The following is a 20730-nucleotide window of genomic DNA, read 5'->3' on the forward strand; positions in this document are numbered from 1 at the left end:
GTCTTTAAATAGGATTTGGGATTTAATGCTGTATATTTTTAAAGGAAAGACATAAGAATTGCTAGTTTTTTTTTAAAATGCATGTCTTTTAGCCAATTCAGAATCTGCTCCCCCCCTACTTTTTTTAAACCCAGGAGAGATAAAACTTTGGGGGAAAAAAAAAAAAAAAAAAGACCAGATCTCGGGCTAAATAAGGAAGGTGTATGTTAGGTGCAATCAGAGTAAACGAAGAACTGCAGTGGGTGACTTGTGGAAAGGGAACAAAAAAATAAAAGAACGGGGAAAAGAAGGAGCTTAACGAATTATGTGATCTGTCATGGTGTAGTATGAATTACAGCCTGAAAACTCCAGGAAACTTCTCATTCTAAATTCTCAGACCCAGAGCAAAAAGGTCAGAAGAGGCTTTTTTACCTTTTGCTAATTAAAAAAAAAAAAAAAAAATGCAATGCCCCCCAGCAGCATTGCAGAGGCTCCTCCTTAGACCACTGTCTTGGACACGCAGAGATTCTTCTGGCCTGGGCGCACCTCCTGCACTAGAGTTCTGTTTATACAGCTTGTCTTAAGACCACAGTGAGTGCTTCTTCTTCTGCTTGGGCCACCCTGCAAATACTTAAGTGGGCATATTATTTAAAAAGGAATAATAAGAAGCTTCTATTTTCATCTCTTCCTACCCACCTCCATGTCCCGTGCTAACCTGCGCTGAGCACGACAGGCTTCTCTGTGGGATTCTCCATTTCCCTCTCTCTTCCAGGGACAGAGAGAAACCTTGGTCATAGTCCAAAGCCAACGAGAGGCTTTTGACCTTCAGTTTAATTCAGTAGGTGACGTCCTCTTATTAGCCATCCTTCCCCGCCCCCCTCCCCCTTCGGGTGTGCTCTTTCAGAGTGGATGCCCAGTTACACAAGAGGGTGGAGTTGGAGGAAACAGAATCCTCGGAAGTGATGTGGACACCCCCTACAAAATCACCCAAAGTGCTAGAAACAGCACTTGGCTTTATCCCTCTCTACTTCAAGCAGGTCTCTAAAAGCAAAAATGACCTACGTTCTGTGTTGGGGGAACTCTTTGGATATTAAATCATTCCCTGTCCCAGATCTTTCATTGGCCCACCAGTGAGGAATCTGGGATTTCCATGCAAACCTCCAACAGTTTTGGTCTCGTGTCTCTTCCTGCTCAGCCTTCCCTGACCCCGGGCCCTTTTGCCTTCCAGAGGGGCCACCTGGGGAAGGCAGTTCTTGATCCCTCGTTGTTGTCGGAGGCGTTACCAGAAAGCTGGGCTCCAGCCTGCCAAGCAGTAAAGGTAGGGGTAGTAAGGGCAGGTGTTATGCATGGAGATGAGGGAGCCCCGCGAGAAGCCCTCCTCTTTCAGAGCTGGCAAGGAAGGATGCTTCTCCAGGTCTCCCAGGTCTGAGGTGAGCTGCTTCCGCTTGGTCTTATAGCGTCTGTTCTGGAACCATATTTTCACTTGGGTCTCCGTGAGCTTGAGATTCTTGGCCAGGTGAGCCCTTTCGGGAGCTGAAAGATACTTCTGGTGACTGAACTTCCTCTCCAACTCAATGACCTGAGTGTGCGAGAAGGCCGCCCGGGAGCGCTTCTGTGGCTGCTTGGGGGCTGGGGGCAGGCTCGGTAAGGCGTCCAACAGATAAGCCTCAAAGTGCCTATCTGGAAACGAGAGGGGAGAAGCAGGGATGGGAAGGAAAACGTTACATGTTAGCACGGAAGAGTACAGAATTCAATCCACCCTTATCTCTTCTGGTGAGTGAACAAACAGCCCACTGTCGGTTTAAATACATTGCACTTTTTTCACAGGACTAAGGAACTCTCTGAGTGGGCAGGGAGTGCATATGTAGATTATGTGTTAGTTTTCTACTAGTCATCAAGTCCCCAAAGTAGGAGCAGTTAGTGCTGGAACTTCCTGCGTATCATCCAGTAGAATGAAATAGGGATTCTGCCTCTGTCCTGAGGAAAAGCGGGAGCAGGGAGGCAGGAAAAACTCTGAGAAATAAGATACCCGGTAAAGCGGGCCCCAAAGGCACCCGGTGTTAACATCCGGGTGGCAAGAGAGGGCTTGTGTGGTAGGAAAGTTCATTCTCTGGCTTTAATCCCCCCCTTTTTTTCTCAACCAGACGTTAGGATGCCTCATAGGAAGGGTGTCTATTGTATGGTGACGGCTGGTACCTAGACTTATCGTGGTGATCACTTTGTAGTGTGTACAAAGATCAAATTACTGTGTTGTACACCTGAAACTAATATAATCTTATGTACCAATTTTACCTCAGTTAAAAAAAAACTGATGGGAAAGAAAAGCAGTCTACTCTAAGCGTTCCGACGTTATAACTCCTGAAGACCAGAGGGGCTCCTAGACTTCCTGTTTTATTGCCCGTGGGGCTGGGAAGCAAAGGGCATCTTTGCTGGTCAAACCCTGATTTATGAATATTAATACGCTATTATCAATAACTCGTTATATGTTAATTATCGTAACTGCCCAGAAGTAACATGGGGCTGGCGCCGATCAAGGGTCGCACTGTGGCTGGGAGCGATGTCGGGGTTTCCTTCTGGGACACTGGAGCACGGTGGGCGCTTCGTGCGCGCTCGCCTTTTGACCCCGGGGCGCGGAGAACCCTTGCCGGGCGAGTCAAGCCCATGTCTAAATACTGCGCCGCCCTGACGCTGGGGTCATGGTTAATCTCCGAGGCGCGCCCGTGGCGGAGGCCGTGAGGTCCCTTCGCCAGTCGCCGCGGGGCCCCGCATCCCTGCTGCCGGAGCTCCGGAGGTCCACCTAGCACCCGCCCTCACGCCCGTTCGGCCAGCGGACCTGCCCGCCCTTCCGGGAGGACCCACCCAGGCTCAGCCCGGCCTCGCCAGCCTCGCCGGCATACCTGGCTCGGTCTCCGCCGGCTGCTCGGCCTCCCCGCGCGCAGCGCGGGGCCGGGCTCTCGGCTGGTCCTCCGGCGCCCCGGCGCCGCCTCTTCCTCCCTCGGGCTCCGGCTCAGGGTCTCGCCTCCGGTCAGGCTGGCGCGGGGGCTGCGGCGGGGGCTGCGGGCTGCCCGCGTGACCTCCGCGCCGATCAGCGCCTTCCCGCAGGATGTCCTGGATGAGGAAGGAGGTGAGCGGCTTGGACTGGGTGGGCGGCGCGGCCCGGGGGCTGCAGCTAGCTGCCCCCCCCTCCCCAGGCCGCGGCTCGGGAGTCCGAAGCATCCCCGAGGTTCGGCTCCGGCGCCCACGCTCAGGCCCCCGCTGCTGCGCCCAGGCTGAGCTAGCCGCTCCGGCACCACTTTCACTTTCCGCGGCCCCGGGAACTTATAGCCTTAGGGGCGCGCCGCGCCGCCTTCCCATTGGCCGCTCGCCCGAACCGCGCGGCTGATTGGCCGCCCGGCGCTCCAGGTGAGGGAAAAGGGGAGTCCCTCGCACAGTCTGGGTCGTGTATTTCATAGAGGATTTCTTCCGAAGTTCCTTCTTCTCCAGGATCCTGGCTCGCCTCTCTCCTCCCTACGTCGTTTTCCCAGGCTGGTAGAGAAAACCAAAGCGGGTCTCTTCTGCCCCAACCCACAATATGTTTAGCTGCTTCTGGGAAATCATGATGCAGAAGAGAAATACTCCGCTTAGCTCTTAGAGATTGTTAAAGTGCCTTTACTCACAAAGAAATAGCTTGGGCAATTACCAACATCCCGCCTTACAGATGAGAATTCTGGGTGCCCGTTGACAAGGAGACAATGGTAGCAAAGCTGGATCTACTAAACCTAAGGCTGTCAAAGAGACATGACAGGTAAGTGCAGTACCTGACCCCAGGCTGGATTCTGTACTGGACGTTATTGGGCAGTTGATGAAAATGGAATAGGACCAATGGCTAAAAGTATTGAATCCGTGTTACATTTAGTGAAATTGGTAAGAGTATTGTGATTGTATAAAAGAATATTCTTCGGAAATAAACACTAAAGTATGTAGGGGCAAAGGCCCATGATGTATGTAACTTACCCTCAACTGGTTCAGAAACAATGACATGGATAGATAGATTCCATATGATAAAGTTGAATGGGTTAAAATATTAATTGGTGAATCTAGAAAAAGGGTATACCAGTGTTCTTTTGAACTATTTTTATTTAAGCAACTTTCCTGTACATCCTACTCTAAGACACCTTTCATTCGACTGGAAACTTTTCAAAAAGACGGTATGTTGTATGTCTGGGGAGAAGGGAGAGGGGGGTAGGTTATTGCGGATAAAGCAACCGCTAAACAGAACCACCCTGTGTAATATGAAGGTCTTTGGCAAGGATGGTTTTCTTCTCTCATTTTTTTCATTAAAAATTTTTGTAACATTTTCTTTTGAAATAGTTATAAATTCCCAGGAATTTGCAAAAACTGTACCCCTAACTTCCCCCAATGGTGACATATTATGTAACTGCAATATAATATAAAACCCAGGAAATTGACATTGATACACACCATTAATTAGACTACAGACCTTATTTTATTGTCACCATTTAAAAGCCTGCATTCATGTGTGTGTGCACGCGTGTGTGTAGCTCAATGCCATTTTATCACAAGAATAGATTCTTATAAAGCCACAATCAAGATACAGAATTGCTGCATCACCGCAAAAGAACTCCTTGTACTATCTCTTTGTATTTGTGTTCCCAAACCCCTTCCCTCCATCATGGACCCCTGGTAACCACTAATTTGTTCTCTATCTCTATAATTTTACTATCTGGAGAATGTTCTATAAATGGAATCAAACGTGGTACAGTATGCAACCTTGTGGAGTTGGGTTGTTTTTTTTTTTTTTTTTTTGCTGAGTATAATGCTTCTGAGACTACTCAGATTGTTGCATATATTAATAGTGAATACTTTTTAAAATTGCTGAGTAGTATTCTACTGTACAGATCTGCCAGAGTTTGTTAACCGTCCACCCACTGACGGACAATTGATCTGTTTCCAGGGTTTTGTTTGTTTGCTTGTTTTGTTTTACTATTTTGAATGAAAGTGCTGTAGACATTCATGTACAGGTTTTTGTGTGAACATGAGTTTTCATTTCTCTGGGATAAATGTCCAGGAATGCAATCGCTGGGCTGTATGGTAATTGCATGTTTAGTTTTGTAAAAAACTGCCAAGCTATCGTGGTTGTAGCATTTTTAGATTTCCACCAGCAATGTATGAGAGTTCCAGTTTCTCCACATCCTCATCAGCATTTGGTGTTATCATTATTTTTTATTTTAACCATTCTAATAGGTGTGTAGTGATAGCTCATTGTGGTTTTAATTTTAATTTGCATTTCCCAAATGGCTAGTGATATTGAACATCTTTTCAGGTACTTCTTTACCATCCATATCTCCTCTTTGGTGAAATATCTGTTCAACTCTTTTTGCTCATGTTATAATTGGATTTGGGGGAGTTGCTGTTGAGTTTTGATAGTTTTTTTTTAATATAAATATTCTATATATGTCTTTGTTGAATATATGGTTTGCAAATATTTTCTCCTAGTCCGTAGCTTGTCTTTCCATCTTTTTAACAGGATATTTCACAGCAGAAAAGTTTTTAATGTTGGTGCATTTTTATTTCACAGATTTTGTTCTTGGTGTCATGCCTAAGAACTCTTTGCTTATTCTTAAGTACTGAAGATGCTCTCCTGTGTTATCTTCTAAAAGTTTTATATTTTACTTTTAAATCTATGATCCATTTGAATTAATTTTTGTATGTGGTGTGACATTTAGGTTGAGTGACCTCTTTTCATTTTTAGAATTTAGAGCTGGGTGGCATTTCAAATCACAGGGGGGAAATGTGAATTATTTAATAACAAGTACTGCCATTTGGAAAAAATAAAGGTCTAGTCTTATAACAAAATAAATCCCAGATGGCTCAAACATTTAAAACGTAAACAGGCACATGAAAAAAAATAGTTTAACCACACTCATCATTAGAGAAATGCAAATCAAAACCACATTTAGATACCTTCTTTCCACCTATCAGATTGACAGAGGTTAGAAAGATGGATGATGTCTAGTGTTGGTAGGGGTGTGAGGAAAAGTTGCCCCCATACTGTTGGAGAGAGAGTAAGTCAGTTTTGTATATTTGGATGGTAACTTGGCAAAATCTGTCAAATTTAAAACTGGGCATATTCTTTGACACAGATATTCCATGCCTAGAGATTTACTCTAGAAATCTACAGATACACAACATACTGACTTGGGAACATATCCTCAATTTGGTCGGAGAGTAATTCAAGTTGCAAAAAAATAAAATGTTATAAAATGAACTCATTGTATTAAAAAAATAGTCACAGGTTATCTATAGAATATTTTACATTTGAACATTTTAACATATAGAAAAATCTGGAAGGATAGAAATATCTCAATAGAGCATTTACCTCTGGTCGGTGAGATGGAGATAGCAGATTGGGAGAAGAGGAGAGTGGAACAGGGTGCATTTCCTTGCACTAATTATAATTTTTAAAATTAAGAACAGAGCCAGAGCTGAGCTTGGGCTCCCTTCTTCCACAACCTCCTCCTCAGATATCAGGTGTCCCTTCAGCATGGGGACACAGCCCCAGCCCTTTCCCTTATGTCACTTCACATGTTGTTCCTTTGGTACTTAGTATTTTGGATGTTTATGTGGATGGGTCCTCTCCTCGAGCAGGGAGTGTGTCATCCTCATATTTACACTATCCCTAGTACAGTTAGTTTTTGACACACAGAAGTCACTCAATAAATATTTGCTGGTGGATGTCCAGCTTTAGGTATTATGTGGCATCTCACTAGCTGGCAGCGTTATCCATAAGGGACCACAGGGTCCCAAGGCACATATCAGTGTAAAGTCTGTCCTCCCCTCTTTGCCATGTCTATCCAGCTTAAACTGGATGAAAATGATAGGAATAGGAAGACACAAGGGGCTGTTGTAGGCTTTTTTAGATGGACTAGAGTTCTGGAGAAGAATAAACACCCCTCTTCCAAGATGCTCCCCTCCAAATGCCTGGAATGCAACACCTGCAAATGGCAAGGGGGAGTTAAGTTGTAGATGGAATTCAAGTTGCTAACCAGCTGACCTTGAGATGGGAAGATTATTCTGGATTATCCAGGCAGACGCCATGGGCCTTTATAGGTAAAAGAAGGAGGTGAGAAAGTCAGAGTCAGAGAAGGAGAGGTGATACTGTAGTAAGGTTAGAGTGATGGGAGGTGAGAAAAACTCAACTGGCCCTTGCTGGCTTTGAAACGGAAGGCAGGGGGCATGTGAGCCAAGGAATGTGGGCAGCCTCTAGGAGCTAGAAAAGACAAGAAGTGGATTCTCTCCTAGAGCCTCTAGAAGGAACACAGCTCTGCCAACATCTTGATTTTAGCCCAGTGAGACCCATTTCAGACACCTGACCCCTAGAACCTAATACAGGGGCATTTATAAAGGGATGCCAAAATGATGAGAGAAGGATTACCAGCTCTGCCTTCATATGAACTTTGGGTCTCTTAAAAAAATGTTAAATATACTTTTATATCCATAATCCTGTCCCTTCATTTCTTCTTTGTATATTTTCTTCCAGTCTTCAGCCATACACATTTGTTGGATAAGTATAATTTTGTATCTTGTTTTTTCCTTCCAACTTCATATTACATCATAAGCATTTATATATTGTTCCATTATATATTTTAGAAGCCATCTAGACCCAAAGACATTTAGAGATAGAAGGGATCTGGGGATCATCTAATAAAATTTCTTGGTTTTCTCGGAAAGAATTTTTTTTTTTTTTTCCTGCACTGCGAGGCTTGCAGGCTCTTAGTTCCTCGACCAGGGATGGAACCCAGGCCCGGCAGTGAAAGTGCCAAGTCCTAACCACTGGACCACCAGGAAATTCCCAAACCTGAGATTTACAGAGACGAAAGAACTATAGATGGAAACTATACAAGCCTAAACACTTCCACTGCATCACCTTCCATCCTCCCACCCACCCCAACCTGCCTCCAGTACTACCCTACAGTGTGGAAAGTGGGAGCAGAGTTTATAGAATTGTCCTGTATAAATGTGTTTTTAAATGTACTTGGAATTTATTTTAAGCAAGTATGCAACACGTGCAGACACAGAAATGACTGTATTGAAGGAAGAATTGTTTATACTCACAGATCCCCAGAAACGGGAGGCGCAACACACTATACAGGGCCACATGGGGAAGCACCAGGGTTAAGAGGCAAAAAAGACAAGGGGAAAGCATGGGCACAGCCTTTTTTGTGGTTTCCATGGGAAGGAATGGGCAAGGCTGAGCAAACTTAGGATTGGGTAGTTTGAATAAGTTCAGCAGGCTCTGGGCTATAGGGGTGGTCCCTAGTTGTCCAGTACTTGGCCCTGGCGTGACTTTGGGCAGGGGAAATATGGGCTTGGTGTGTGAGAGTTAGATAAAGGAGATGGTTGGGGGGTATGAACTCCACTGGTTGATTTGCATATCAAAGGTGTGTTCACAGGCAAGTTGTTTGCTGTCTCTAGGAATTAACTAACTCTGACAGTCCCTCCCTGGGTTCAGCAAGGTCTCAGATATCCAAGCATCATAAAATACAGAAAATAAAAAACGTGATTAATGTAAAATGCATCATTGTCACAGCACACATTTTTCTTTTAAAATACATTTCAAAGCCTTCTGGGGTAACCACACCAAGTTTATACTTACCGAAACACATCATGCTGTGTGTCTTCCAAGGAGGCACTTGTGTTGGCTCTGCTAATTCAGAAAGACAAAAAGAAAGAAAAAAAGAGAAGTCAATTCCAGCCATCACCACAACAGAAAGGACAAAAGCCTTCCACCAGACAACAAGTTTTATAAGATTTCCGAGAAGGTAGCGGTTGGAGGTGGGAGAGGTTGAGGTCTAATCTCAAGGTCTAACCCAGTTGATGGCAGAGCTGCAAGGGTAAATGTTCAGGTGCAGTGTTCCTTCCCTAAAGGCTACCTGCTCAGGGTGTAGGGAGCCTTCTTCCTGTTATTCCTCTTCCCTTTTATACCCCCCCAGCCCCAGCCCCTGTTCCAATTCCCAGTCCTAACTGGGTCTAGATGGGCCTCAGTGAGAGAGGACTCCCTGACTTTCTCACAGTAGAGACTCCTACTATCCTCAGTATAAAACAGACCTCCTTGGTCCAGTGCCAGCCCTTCTTGAATCTGCTTTCCTGGTGGTAGGGATGGAGGGGTGTGAGAAGATTTTCCCCATTGTTCTTGCAAATTCAGTGATGTTGGAATTCAGACTTGTCCCTTCATTATCTTTCCAGGTTGGATTGGAACATTAAACTGTTTTTCATTTTCTATTTTCTGTATCTTACTAGAAAGGGTCCTGTGTGTTTCCCTACCCTCATGTCCTCCCTGCAATAAAACTGAAGACATTTTAGCCCATATGGAGAAAGAATTGTTTGGAAGCAGCTTCAGGGAGTTCAGTGTGTCTTAGAACCCTAGACCAGTTGGGGGGTGAGAGGCAGAATTGCTTTTTTTGGAAGGAGGACAGTGGCTAATAGAGTAGCTCTGGCTGTGGGACCTTGGGCAATTTACCTAACCTTTCTGAGCATGCCTCAGTTTCCTCATGCAAAATGGGTGCAAAAGCAACATCGCCTCAAGGATTATTGAAAGGAATGATGAGGCTTTTCACAATAAAGGACCTCAGCGTCTGGCATGCAGAGGGTGTCCAGGAATGGGTTGTTTCTATTAGTAGGGTTAGGTTCTAGACCCACCTGCAGAGTAAACAAAATTTGCTTTTCCCAGGCACACTGCACACTTCCCAAACGAATAGGAGCTCTGAATCTAGGGTCCCTAATAAAACTGGGGAGGGGAGGGGAGGGAAAGGAGAGTGCAATGAATGAATGAACATGCTTGAGATATCTACATCGTAAAAACCCAATATCTCAACTGTTCATCTCGGTTTTCCAAGGCCTCCCACACAGAGGCGTCAGCTTCCCTGCCCTCCTTCCCTCTCTTCCTTCCTCCCCGACATGGTCCCCTGCCTTTACTGATTGTTCTGTCATGGTTCCCACTCGTGTCCTGCCCAGTCCTATCTCAGGCCTCTGTGCCTGCTGTGTGTGCATTTACAGTCTTTTGTTCATCTTCAGCAGTTCAATTTCTACCCAAAGGCTTTGGAGACCTCTCCAGCCTCCATCACTGGCTCTGTTGCTCATTTGAGCATCTGATCCTCTAGTGCCTTGGAGTATTTCATCATTTTCTGCTTCTCAGTTGTGTTGTTGGCTTCATCAAAGGTCAGGGCTGTGTCTTAGCTCTCCTCGTCCTACTCCCCACCAGGAGAGGGGAGAGAACTGACATGTATTGAGTGCCCACTCTGGACTGGATCACTATGGACATTACATTTGCACTACAACCCACTCTGGATCTTTTTTGACAGATAAGAAGATAGAAACTCAGAGATGGAAAGTAACATGCCCAGGTTCTCACAGCTAACCCGGGTTGTTCTGGCTCCAAACCCAGGGTCTTCCCCGCCATGCCATGCACTAGGCACATAGCAGCTGCTCCGTAGACACCCATCCTCAGGTGGCAGTGGAGTGTCCCATGGCCTCTTACAGAGTCCCTGGCTCGGTCTACCCTATTTCCTTGCTTCTCTCTCTCTCTCCTCCCGTGGAAGCACAATAGGCAGAGCCACTGAAAAGAGGGACAAGAGGAAACCACCTCCCACAAGGTTAACCTATCAGAGGCACTGCCCCTGGAGTGGTTCAAAGGCATTGCCTCCCCGTGGATATGGCTCAGTGCCCTACATTTCTCCCCTGTGGCATTTGGGTTAAGATGATTTTCATGTGTTAATGTGAAAATGCTATGTGTGTTTGGTGACACATTAAGCTATCCTCAATTACACAATGGCATGAATTAGTCAGACTTTTATTTTCCAACTGGTGATTGGCAGGGTGCACACCCGCAGGATGTGAGGGATGAGGCCTGAGAGTGAAGGGCAAGGAGACCAGCCCAGAGCCCAGGAAAACTAGGCTGGGAGGCCATGCGGGGAGGGGATAGTACGTTGAATGGCCAGATCGGTGCTTCTCAGACTTTGAGGTGCATAAAAGTTACCCGGGGATCTTATTACAATGCAGATTCTGCCTCAGTAGGTCTGGGTGGACCCTCAGAGTCTGATTTCCTTTTTTTTCTTTTTTAAAGAATTTTTTTTGGTGGGGACCATTTTTAAAGTCTTTATTGAATTTGTTACAATATTGCTTCTATTTTATGTTTTGTTTTTTTGGCGGCAAGGCATACCAACCAGGGAACGAACCCGCGCCCCCTGCATTGGAAGGCGAAGGGTTAACCACTGGACCACCAGGGAAGTCCCAAGAGTCTGATTTCTAACAAGCTCCAAGGTGATACCACTGCTGCTGGTCCAAGGACCCTCCCCCCTGCCCACCACCACCAGTAGTGAGGAGCTGAGGGCCCTGGGCGGTGCCGGGGCGGGGGGAGAGTGGAGGCCACTGTGAGGAAGGCATGGAGGCCACTGCAGTCCCACGTGATCTACTCCATCTCTTCTTCAGGGACTTCTGACCTGACACGTGCCTATGCCCTGTCTGTCACTCTGAAACCCATTCATGTTTCAAATGCCATACTGGCCAAAAGACCTCTCTCTCCCTCCATCCCAAGACCCTATAAAAAGGTCTGTTCCTCCAACTCTGTACCTATTGATGCCAGTTTTGCCTGCAGACTTTTCTGTGTGGCAAAATGGATTTTTGGGAAAGTGGGAAAGTTCAGTAGCAGAGAGTGACTCAGCCTCCCTGTGCGTCCATCAATGCTGATTGCCTAAGAAAAGCCATTAGGGAGGATTTATTGGGCAACAGGAACCCAAGAGTATTTTGCTAACGGTGCCCCCGGTCACCCGCTCTCTGCCCCCTCCTCGGCTGCCTGTTTCTGGGGAGCTCAAGGCTGTGGGAGCATGTGCAGAAATTTCCACGTGCTCTAACTGGGTGGCCGCTGTGCCTTCGCGCTTGGTCTGTTCAACAGCTTAACAGGGGCCCTCACGGGGAGGCACACTGGGGACTGTTTGTCTAGGGAAGGAGGCTCTGACCTTCTCACAGCACTCCGGCTGCCAGAAGCAATTTGAGACCGACTCTCTCCCAGCTCTCAGCAGCCCCCCTCCTCATAAAACTGGTCAGACCATCATAGACGGTGCCCTGAAACGATAGTATCCGGGGTGGATGATCATCTGAGAAGGGGCAGAGTCAATTTCTGGGGATGGAGTGGGTGCACATCCGCCAGGAGTGAGGGGCTGAGGGCTAAGACTGTGCTTGGCTCTCCAGAGGGTTCCACCGATCCCCTTGACTAGACAGGGAATGGGGACGTGAGAGGCTATTCCGCAAAGAAAACTGCCTTCTTCCAGAACTACTGACTGGGGCTTCTCTGACAGACACTTTTCTGAAAATCATTTAGGACGACATAGCCACTGACCACTGAGAAAGTCACTCAGCCAGGGGTTCATATTTGGCCTGAGGCAAGTCCTGCCCAATGCAGTCAAGACCATCCTGCTGTTTTCACAGTTTGTAAGGGAAATGACCACCCAGGCATGGGCAGAAGGATGGGGAGGTGCTTAGAGACCACCCTGCAGCACCTGAGATGCTTTGGGCATCGGCAAAGGCTTTCATCCCATTCATATATTTACCCAGGTTCTCATCCCCTCTGAAGGGGCTTGGGGAAGGGAAAGAGGGGAGATAGAGAATGACCTGGAAGGCATGGAGACAGGGCATGCTAGAGGGGGAAATGTTCAGGACTGGGAGGCATGTGGCATTCCTATTTAAAATTCACATAGGGACTTCCCTCTATGCTCCCACTGCAAGGGGCACGGGTTCGATCCCTGGGCGGGGAACTAAGATCCCACAGGCTGAGAGCGGTGCAGCCAAAAGATAAAAAAATAAATACAATTCACAGAATTGGGTGTTGAGAGACCCGAGGTGTCATTTTAGAAGTAGGGAAACTGAAGTTCGAAGAACGGAAATGACTCATCCAAAATCACTTGTTAGTGACCAAGTGAGAAATTTAACCCATGTCTCTCAATCTCTAGGTCAGTTTTATTTCTATCTCTTAACACATGTGATTTCTACTATAAAATGTTTTAAATGATAAAAAAATGCAGAGATCATTGCTATCACTTAATTGATGGCATGTATTTTTTTTTAAAGAAGTAAAATGTTACAGGCACAGCCAACGTCCCCTTGCCAGTGTTTTATTTCTATGACATGCCAACGGACATGGTAAGGCCTTTAAAAAAAAAAAAAAAAAAAAACCTCTTTATGAATCCTCTTGGCAGAGCCAGTAGGTAGCTGATTGATAAGTAGAAAAACTGATGGGTCAAATCAAGCATGACACTGCTTCTCCCCCGAGACCTCCTCCGGCTAGAAGAGGCAGGGGGAGGGCAGAGGTGGGGGGAGTGAGGTGGCAGGAGGAATCCGGCCTAACCAGGTGGTCTAAGAGATGAGGCCGGAGGGGGGGAGGGCTGGCCTCTCATTGCTGAGCTTGGCTCAAGGGCCCCGAGAAACTAACTCCTGTGGGTATGGAGGGCCCAGCACATCCCTGGTGCCTGTCTCCCTCAAACAGGGATAGAAGCCACTGGTGCCATCTGAGTTCTGAGGAGAAAAAGTGTGGAGAAAGTGGCCAGGGATGGGGAAGAAGGCCAGGTGAGAAACTCATCTTGATAGACAGACTTACCCACCTCCTCCAGTGAGGGCTCAGCTCTGGGAGGGGAAGCTGGGCCATTTGATGTCCAGCCATTTTAGGGTGACCCAGCATTTCATGGGGATGGCATGAAATAGGTCTTTCTAAACCAGTGAGATTCAATGACACAGAGATCCTTGGCCTGGCACTAAAACAATAGTAGCTAAAACTTACCTGACATTTTATTTTTTTTAATTAATTTATTTATTGGCCTCTCCTGGCCTAAGTTACCTCCTCTGATAAGTGATAACAGCTGGCTCGGGGACAGAAATGTCCTGTCCTGTGGATCCAGTGGGGTCTTGTATGTGAAGTTCTTAAGTCAACGTCCAGACCAAGGAGAGCTCCAGCCCACGTGATCCCTGACCCCCCAGTGGGTCATGTCAGTTTCCCCATCAGGACGGAGGGAGGGGGCAGGAGGCCAGACCTTCCACCAGCTCAGCCCAGAAAAGCTTGTCAACAACCATCACCCGACCTCGAAGCTGAGAGTGCTTGAGGAACAAGAAGAAATGTGAAAAAAAAAAAAGGAATGTGCGCAAAGCCGTTTTCTGCCTGGATGTTGGGTCAGTGCTGGAGATACTACCTCTGGATACAGTCCTGAAGATTGGGACTCTGCTCCTTAGTTTTGGGGGCTCATAGTTGAGGGGAACTGCTGAGGGGGTAGAGAAGCAGGCATCCAGGAGTAGAGCCTTCTGTGGGTGGTGGAGGGCAGAAGCAAGTCCTGGTCTGTGTGCTCCCTCTGTACAAACTAAAGGCGAGGGCAGTCGGCAGAGGACGGCTGCAGACCTGGAGGCTGGTGTGGATGCATCAGGGTGTGTCCGGCCGCCCTGGGCACAGTGGGTGTGCGCACAAGCCGTAGCTGGTAGTTATGGGCTGGGGTTTGTGCACATCAACCGCTGACAATTTTGATCCTCCTGGGGGGAGCCATGTTCTGGTCCTCTCGCGGCCCCTCTACATCACTGCCCTATTGCTACTGTTTGCAGCCTGGGAGCAAGCCTACAGCCGCATCCGTCACAGCCTGGCCCACTGGAAGCCTTGGCCCTGCCCCGTCGGTAAGGCTATTTTGAGGTCAGGAGGAGATTACTCTATTAGGTAGGAGAATACAAAGGCCCAAGAGTTGTATTGCCTCATTTCTTCACCGCTCGGATAAGAGATGCTGCTATTAAAGGGCCACGATGAATGGGATGCCATGAGAGGATGGCAGGTTACGAGGTCCATGGTCTGCGAGGATGCTGATAAGAGACGAAATCCACTTCTGCAAGAGAGGTCGCAGAAGACGAAGGTAGCATTAGTGCTGAGCCTTCTGCCATGAGGGTGCCTCTCCTGCTCCCGTGTTCCATTTGTTGCCTCAGGGATGATAATGTGACCCTCAGAGACAAAGTGAAATGATGCAAAGTGATAGCCATCTCGGAGGGATCAGCCTGGGTCACTCTCTAGATTTATGGAGGATTAGACGCACGGAGGCACCTCCTTACACCATGGCTGAGGCCCAGGAAGAGAAGGCGTCAACACAACACAACACATTGCACTGCCACTCATCCCCTCCCCTGTAAGACCTGCTCTCACAAGGAACTATCAAGATGACGCAAGTTAATTGCCCTGGGGCAGGATAACCCTCAAGAAGAAGGGATTCTGCAGCTGAGGTTGACCTTCCATAGCCCTTCCAGACTTGTTATGTTGCCTGATACTCACTACACCCCGTGATGAAGAGGAGCTGGGTTTTTCAACCTGGAGTTGGAAGGAAAATGCCATTTCGTCTCTGACTGTGCAGCTGTAAGGATGTGATTCTGAGCTGCCAGTGGCTGTGTACTTGGCCATGGTTTCCACCAGCCCAAGATAATGAAGCTGACCAGGTAGAGAGAAATGGAAATGAGAGGTGGATGGGGAGAAACTGAATGAGCCCGAGCCCCTGCTTTTAGCCAGCTTCACCATAAGCCTTCCTGCCACTCAGCTCTGAGGGTCAAGAAATTGCCTCGAATGTTTTGCTCATGCTGGTGTGAGTTAGGTTCCTGTCACGTACAACCTAGAGAGTCACAGATAACCACTGGTTTAAGTAACTCCATTTCACCCAAGACGAAGTTGAAGCCAGCAGAGATCAAGTAACTTGTCCTCCGTGGCTGAGCTGGTCAGTGGCAGAGCTAAGCCAGAATCCAGTCAATTTAACTACATCGATGCTCAAAGCAGTCTTCAACTCAGGAACAGTTTGGGAAGCTCTGCTGTGAGTCAAGAACAGTTCAATGTGAAGGGCCAATCAGATTAGTTTCCCTTCAGGATGTTTGAACAAGAGTCCGGAGAGAAAGTGAAAAGGAAGGCAGCGTTGCAAGCTAATCTAGGGATATTTGCTTTACCAGCCCTTTAGAGTTAGTATTCCACACCCAGACAGCTGTATTTTAGATACCCAAGTTCACTGCACAGTTGTAAACAGAATCAGTGGGTTTATATTCAAACTCTAACTTACGAGTTCTGTGACCTTGGGTAATTCCCTCACTTTCCCTGGTTTCCTCTGTGTTAGAATAATACTTCCGCATATGACTAATAAATGAGCCAGTGTATATGGAGGACATCTATGCCCTGGAAAGCACCCCACAGATCTTGTAGCCACAAGCATCACAATGTTATCATTATGCTATGAATGTTTGTCACACTGAAACCATGGCCAACAGCTGGTGTCTACGGAGCCCTTAATCCTTTGATTCACTGTCTCCTTCTGTCCACTCCCAACTGTCAACATCCAAACCGGTAGATAAAGGGGTTGACCTGAAAAAGAAATCTGAAGCACTGCTGGAAGCAAAGGTTTTGGGTGGAAGGCCCAAGGAATTTGGAGAATTCCCTTTTTCCCCACAGTGGGAAACTGGAGGCAAGGGTGTCCCCTGGTGGGCAGTTTAAGTGCTGCAATCAGAGGCGGAGGGTTACTCCATTGGTGCTGTTGTCTCCAACACAAATGTTCTTGGGTTACATGTCATATTTTATGTAATGTGTTGATTACATACAGGACTGATTCTGGATGCAGATGTCCCTCACAGAGGGCAGGGCCCCGTGGGAATATCTGTGATCTCTTCCATCCCAAACATCTGAATGGGCTCCTCAGGCCAGACCTTTTCCCTCCGATGACTCTCTCTGAGGTTGGGATGGAAATGTCGGGATCAGAAAGAAGTACAGCCAGTCAGAGAGCACGTGTTGGATACTCCATCACTAGCAAATATAGCTGTAGGTTTAGGTATTTAAATAACAGTAAGAAGCAGCAGCCTGTAATGTGTATGAAACGGCAGCAGAACATAATGGAAAGTAAATGAACTTTGGAGGCTCAATTTTTACCTCTATCTTTAGTGATGGTGATTTTGGATAAGTTTCTTAAACACTCCCAGCCTCAGTTTCCTAATTTGGGAGCTTGTTGGATTCCTTGGACCCTAGACTTTAGAGAGTGATTATGGCAATTACGTGATATAATGCCAAACACTGAGCACTTAGTTGGGGCTTAATAAGCATTTGTTATTTTTCTCTGCACACTGACTAGGCACATCTTCAAACCTGTCTCCCACTGACCCTCCAGTGCTTCCACGCAACTACCCCATTATTCAGATATTCACGGAGCACTCCTTACCTGCCCGCGTTGCTGTGTCTCGGCAAGAAAGTGGAGGAAGGGAAAGGTAAAAGGAAAACTGACAAGAAGTATGGAGGAGTTGGAGCAACTAGAACTTTTAAACACTCCCAGTGGAAACGTAAGTTCATACAAGTACTCTGGATAAACAGTAGAATCTACCAAACCTGGCCACATGCATACCTCATGACCCAGAATTTCCACATCTAGCAAATACTCAGCAGAAATGTGCTCATGTATTCACCAAAAGACATGCATAGAACGTTCATGACAGCACTAAGTATAATAACCCCAAACTGGAAACAGCCCAAATGCCCATCCACAGTAGAACAGATAAATCCATTGTGGTGTAATCATACCATGGAAAACTCAACCAGCAATAGCCATGAACAAACTGCAATTACCCACAAAAACATGAAGGCATCTCATAAACATAATCTTGAGTGAAGGAAACCAGACAAAAGAGTATACACCATGTGATTCCATTTCAGTAAAAGTCAAAAACAGGCAAAATTAGTCAATGGTGTTTGAAGTCAAGCTAGCAGTTTCCTTTGGGGTAAGTGACGGTAAGGGGGTGTATAAAAGAGCTTTGGGGGACGTTAATGTTTTATTTCATGATCTGGGTGCTGATTATATGGGAAATTCACTTTGCGAACTAGGCGTACGTGTAGTATTCCTGCACTTTTCCCTATATATGTTATGTCTCAATATGTCTGGTTAAAGAATGTGGTCGTGTTTTGAAAGTGTCTTCATCAAGGAGTAGACAAGCTTTCTTAAAAAATCCTATAGCAGCATGAGAAATGGCCTGGAGAGAAGAGTGTGGAGGCAGGGAGACCAGTTAGAAGGCAATTGCACATGATGAAGCGAGAGATGATGACTTGAGCTTAGATAGTAGTGGTGGAAACACAAAATAGGCAGGTAGGGGGAGAGGAGAGAGTGAAATAGGACAATGGAGTGTCATCCTGGGTCACAAGAGAGGGAATATGGAAAGTGGAGCAGGTTGGCAAGAGGAAGGTGGAGAGAGGTGGGTTTGGTTTTCATTGAGGTGTCTGGGAAACATTTAAATGGAGATGTCCAGGGAACAATGGGCAGTTTGGAGCTGGAATTCAGGATGGAGGGTGGAGCTGGAACTGTAGGTGTGGGATTTGGGAGTTACTTGCATAGAAATGGTAGTTAAGCCTTTGGAGTAGATGATACCAGCTGGGGAGAGGGCGGACGAGTTGAACGCCATGACCATGGACATGTCCAGACTATTGCCTTCAATGTTGCCTCAGAGAGTCCTTGGCTCCCATGCATTTTATGATCCGTAGTCCTCTCCACATCCCTCCGTGTAGATTCCCCATCGTTCCCCTCCAGGTATCCAAATTTATTCATCCTTCTGAGGGGCTTGTCTCAAGCTCTTTCTCTTTGATTGTCCCTTCCTAGATTACCTTGGCTTGATTTATTTCTCCTCTAAACATTTACTGTATTTGTATCAGCCAAACTTCTAATTACCTGCTTGTGTCCTCTATGAGTTAAGATATGCATTCAGCTGTTATAACAAAGGTCAAAATAACAGTGACTTAAATGAGACAAGTGTCTCTTTTTCTCTCATATACTAGATGGAGTGTAAGCAGACCCAAGCTGATAAGGTGATTTCATAGTGCTGGGGACCTAGGCTTCTTCCATCTTGTTGCTCTGTCAAAATCTAAGATAGCTGCTACTGCTCCCACCATTTCATCTGTATTCCAGCCAGGAGCAGGAAGAGAAAGGAAGTGGAGGGAAGGTCCCTTCCATTGAAGGCTGTGTCCCGGAAATTGCACACATCACTTCTGCTTATATCCCTTTAGCCAGAACTTAGTTACTTGGCCACCCTTAGCTGCAAAGGACTCTGGGAAATATACCCTTAGCTGGAAGGTTGTGTGCTTAACGCTGGGGTTCTATTATTAAAGAAGAAAGCAGGAGGGACTTCCCTGGTGGTGCAGTGGTTAAGAATCCGCCTGCCAATGCAGGGGACATGGGCTCATTTCCTGGTCCGGGAAGATCCCACATGCCGTGGAGCAACTAAACCTGTGCGCCACAACTACTGAACATGCGCTCTAGAGCCTGCACTCTAGAGCCCGCGAGCCACACACAGCTGCTGAGCCCGCGTGCCGCAACTACTGAAGCCCACGCACCTAGAGCCCATGCTCCGCAACAAGAGAAGCCATCGCAATGAGAAGCCCGCGCACAGCAACGAAGAGTAGCCCCCGCTAGTCGCAACTAGAGAAAGCCCACGTACAGCAACGAAGACCCAACGCAGCCAAAAATAAATAAATAAATTTAAAAAAAAAAAGAATCTTTAAGAAAAAAAAAAAGAAGAAGAAAGGGAGAAACAGATATTGGATGATATCCAGAAGCCTATACAGCATATTCAATGAACTGAAGGATTTATATGTTTATGATGCACATTTCCTGGTTTTTCCTATAGATATTTGGCTGTATAGGTACTTGTCTTACCCACAGTTTTATAATCTTGAAGATAAGGACTCTGTCCTATGCATCCTTGAGTCCCTTTGATCTCGTATATATTTTTAAAAAATGATACTAGTTTTATGTTCCCCCACAGTGTTCAACCTAATGTTCCTTAATACTTGCTAATTAAAGTTAAGTTGACCTACAGGAGAATGGCTGAAGCCGGAATTCTTGTCACCATGGTCATAACGCCTGGCTGACAGAAATTCTTAGGGCCCCTGGTGTCAGGGCTTAGATGACCCCTGCCAGGAGCTAGATCCCTATCCACATACAGGAGGACTTTCTTCCAGAGGGTTCTGACTACCAAGGAGCCAGGTCAGAGCCCAGGTCTTCCATGCAGACTTTGTGAGGCCATACAGGAAAGCCAGAGAGCCACCATTCACTCATTTGTTCAATCAACAAACGGTATTGAGCCCCTTCTCCACGACAGGCGCAAGGTGTGTTGGAAACACATCGGGGTCTGAGGCAGACATGAGGCTGATTGTTTAGATGGGACAACAGACATGGAGAGTAAATGCATTATGATGGGGAGGTTTAAGATGCTCCGGGAGCAGGTCCTGGGAGACCTGACCCACAGGGAAGGTCCAGGGGAGGCACCAGAGGGCCCAGAGAAGGACGGGAATCAGGAACCATCCAAAGAAAGGTTCACCTTTGGCTCACTGAAGTCGTAACTTCGGATTCCAATTTCCCGGGCCCTCGGGTTTCAGGCAATTAAGCTGGGCTGGTGAGAGGAGGAAGCAGGAGCCGTTGAAGCATGGATGGGAAGGAAGCAGGTATGACTGAGACCAGCCTATGAGGACAGCCCTATAGGGACTAAGTCAGAAAGCACTCTGAGGTCTGTGGCCGGGCTGCTGGCATATCTGCTTTTCCTACAGTGGAATCTGGACTGTGTCACTAAGACCACATCCTTCTCTCAGGTTGAGGGTAGGGGGACTTACCGGAGTCTAAACAGAGCAAAAGGAAGGCAGAGGGACTTCCCACGAAGCTCTCTCCCCAAGTTGGGGGAGGT

General features: G+C 46.9%; 1 protein-coding gene across 1 annotated transcript; it reads right to left on the reverse strand.

Moving 5' to 3' along the window:
- Positions 1-854: 854 nt before the first annotated feature.
- Positions 855-3256, reverse strand: NKX3-1 (NK3 homeobox 1). Its single transcript, XM_061199416.1, has 2 exons — positions 2877-3256; positions 855-1659 (listed from the first exon to the last, which is right to left on the reverse strand). The coding sequence occupies exons 1-2, from the start codon at positions 3193-3195 to the stop codon at positions 1259-1261; spliced, it is 720 nt and encodes a 239-aa protein (XP_061055399.1). The 5' UTR covers positions 3196-3256; the 3' UTR covers positions 855-1258.
- Positions 3257-20730: the final 17474 nt, after the last annotated feature.

This window comes from Eubalaena glacialis, chromosome 9 (assembly GCF_028564815.1).
Source record: "Eubalaena glacialis isolate mEubGla1 chromosome 9, mEubGla1.1.hap2.+ XY, whole genome shotgun sequence".
Taxonomy (NCBI): Eukaryota; Metazoa; Chordata; class Mammalia; order Artiodactyla; family Balaenidae; genus Eubalaena; species Eubalaena glacialis.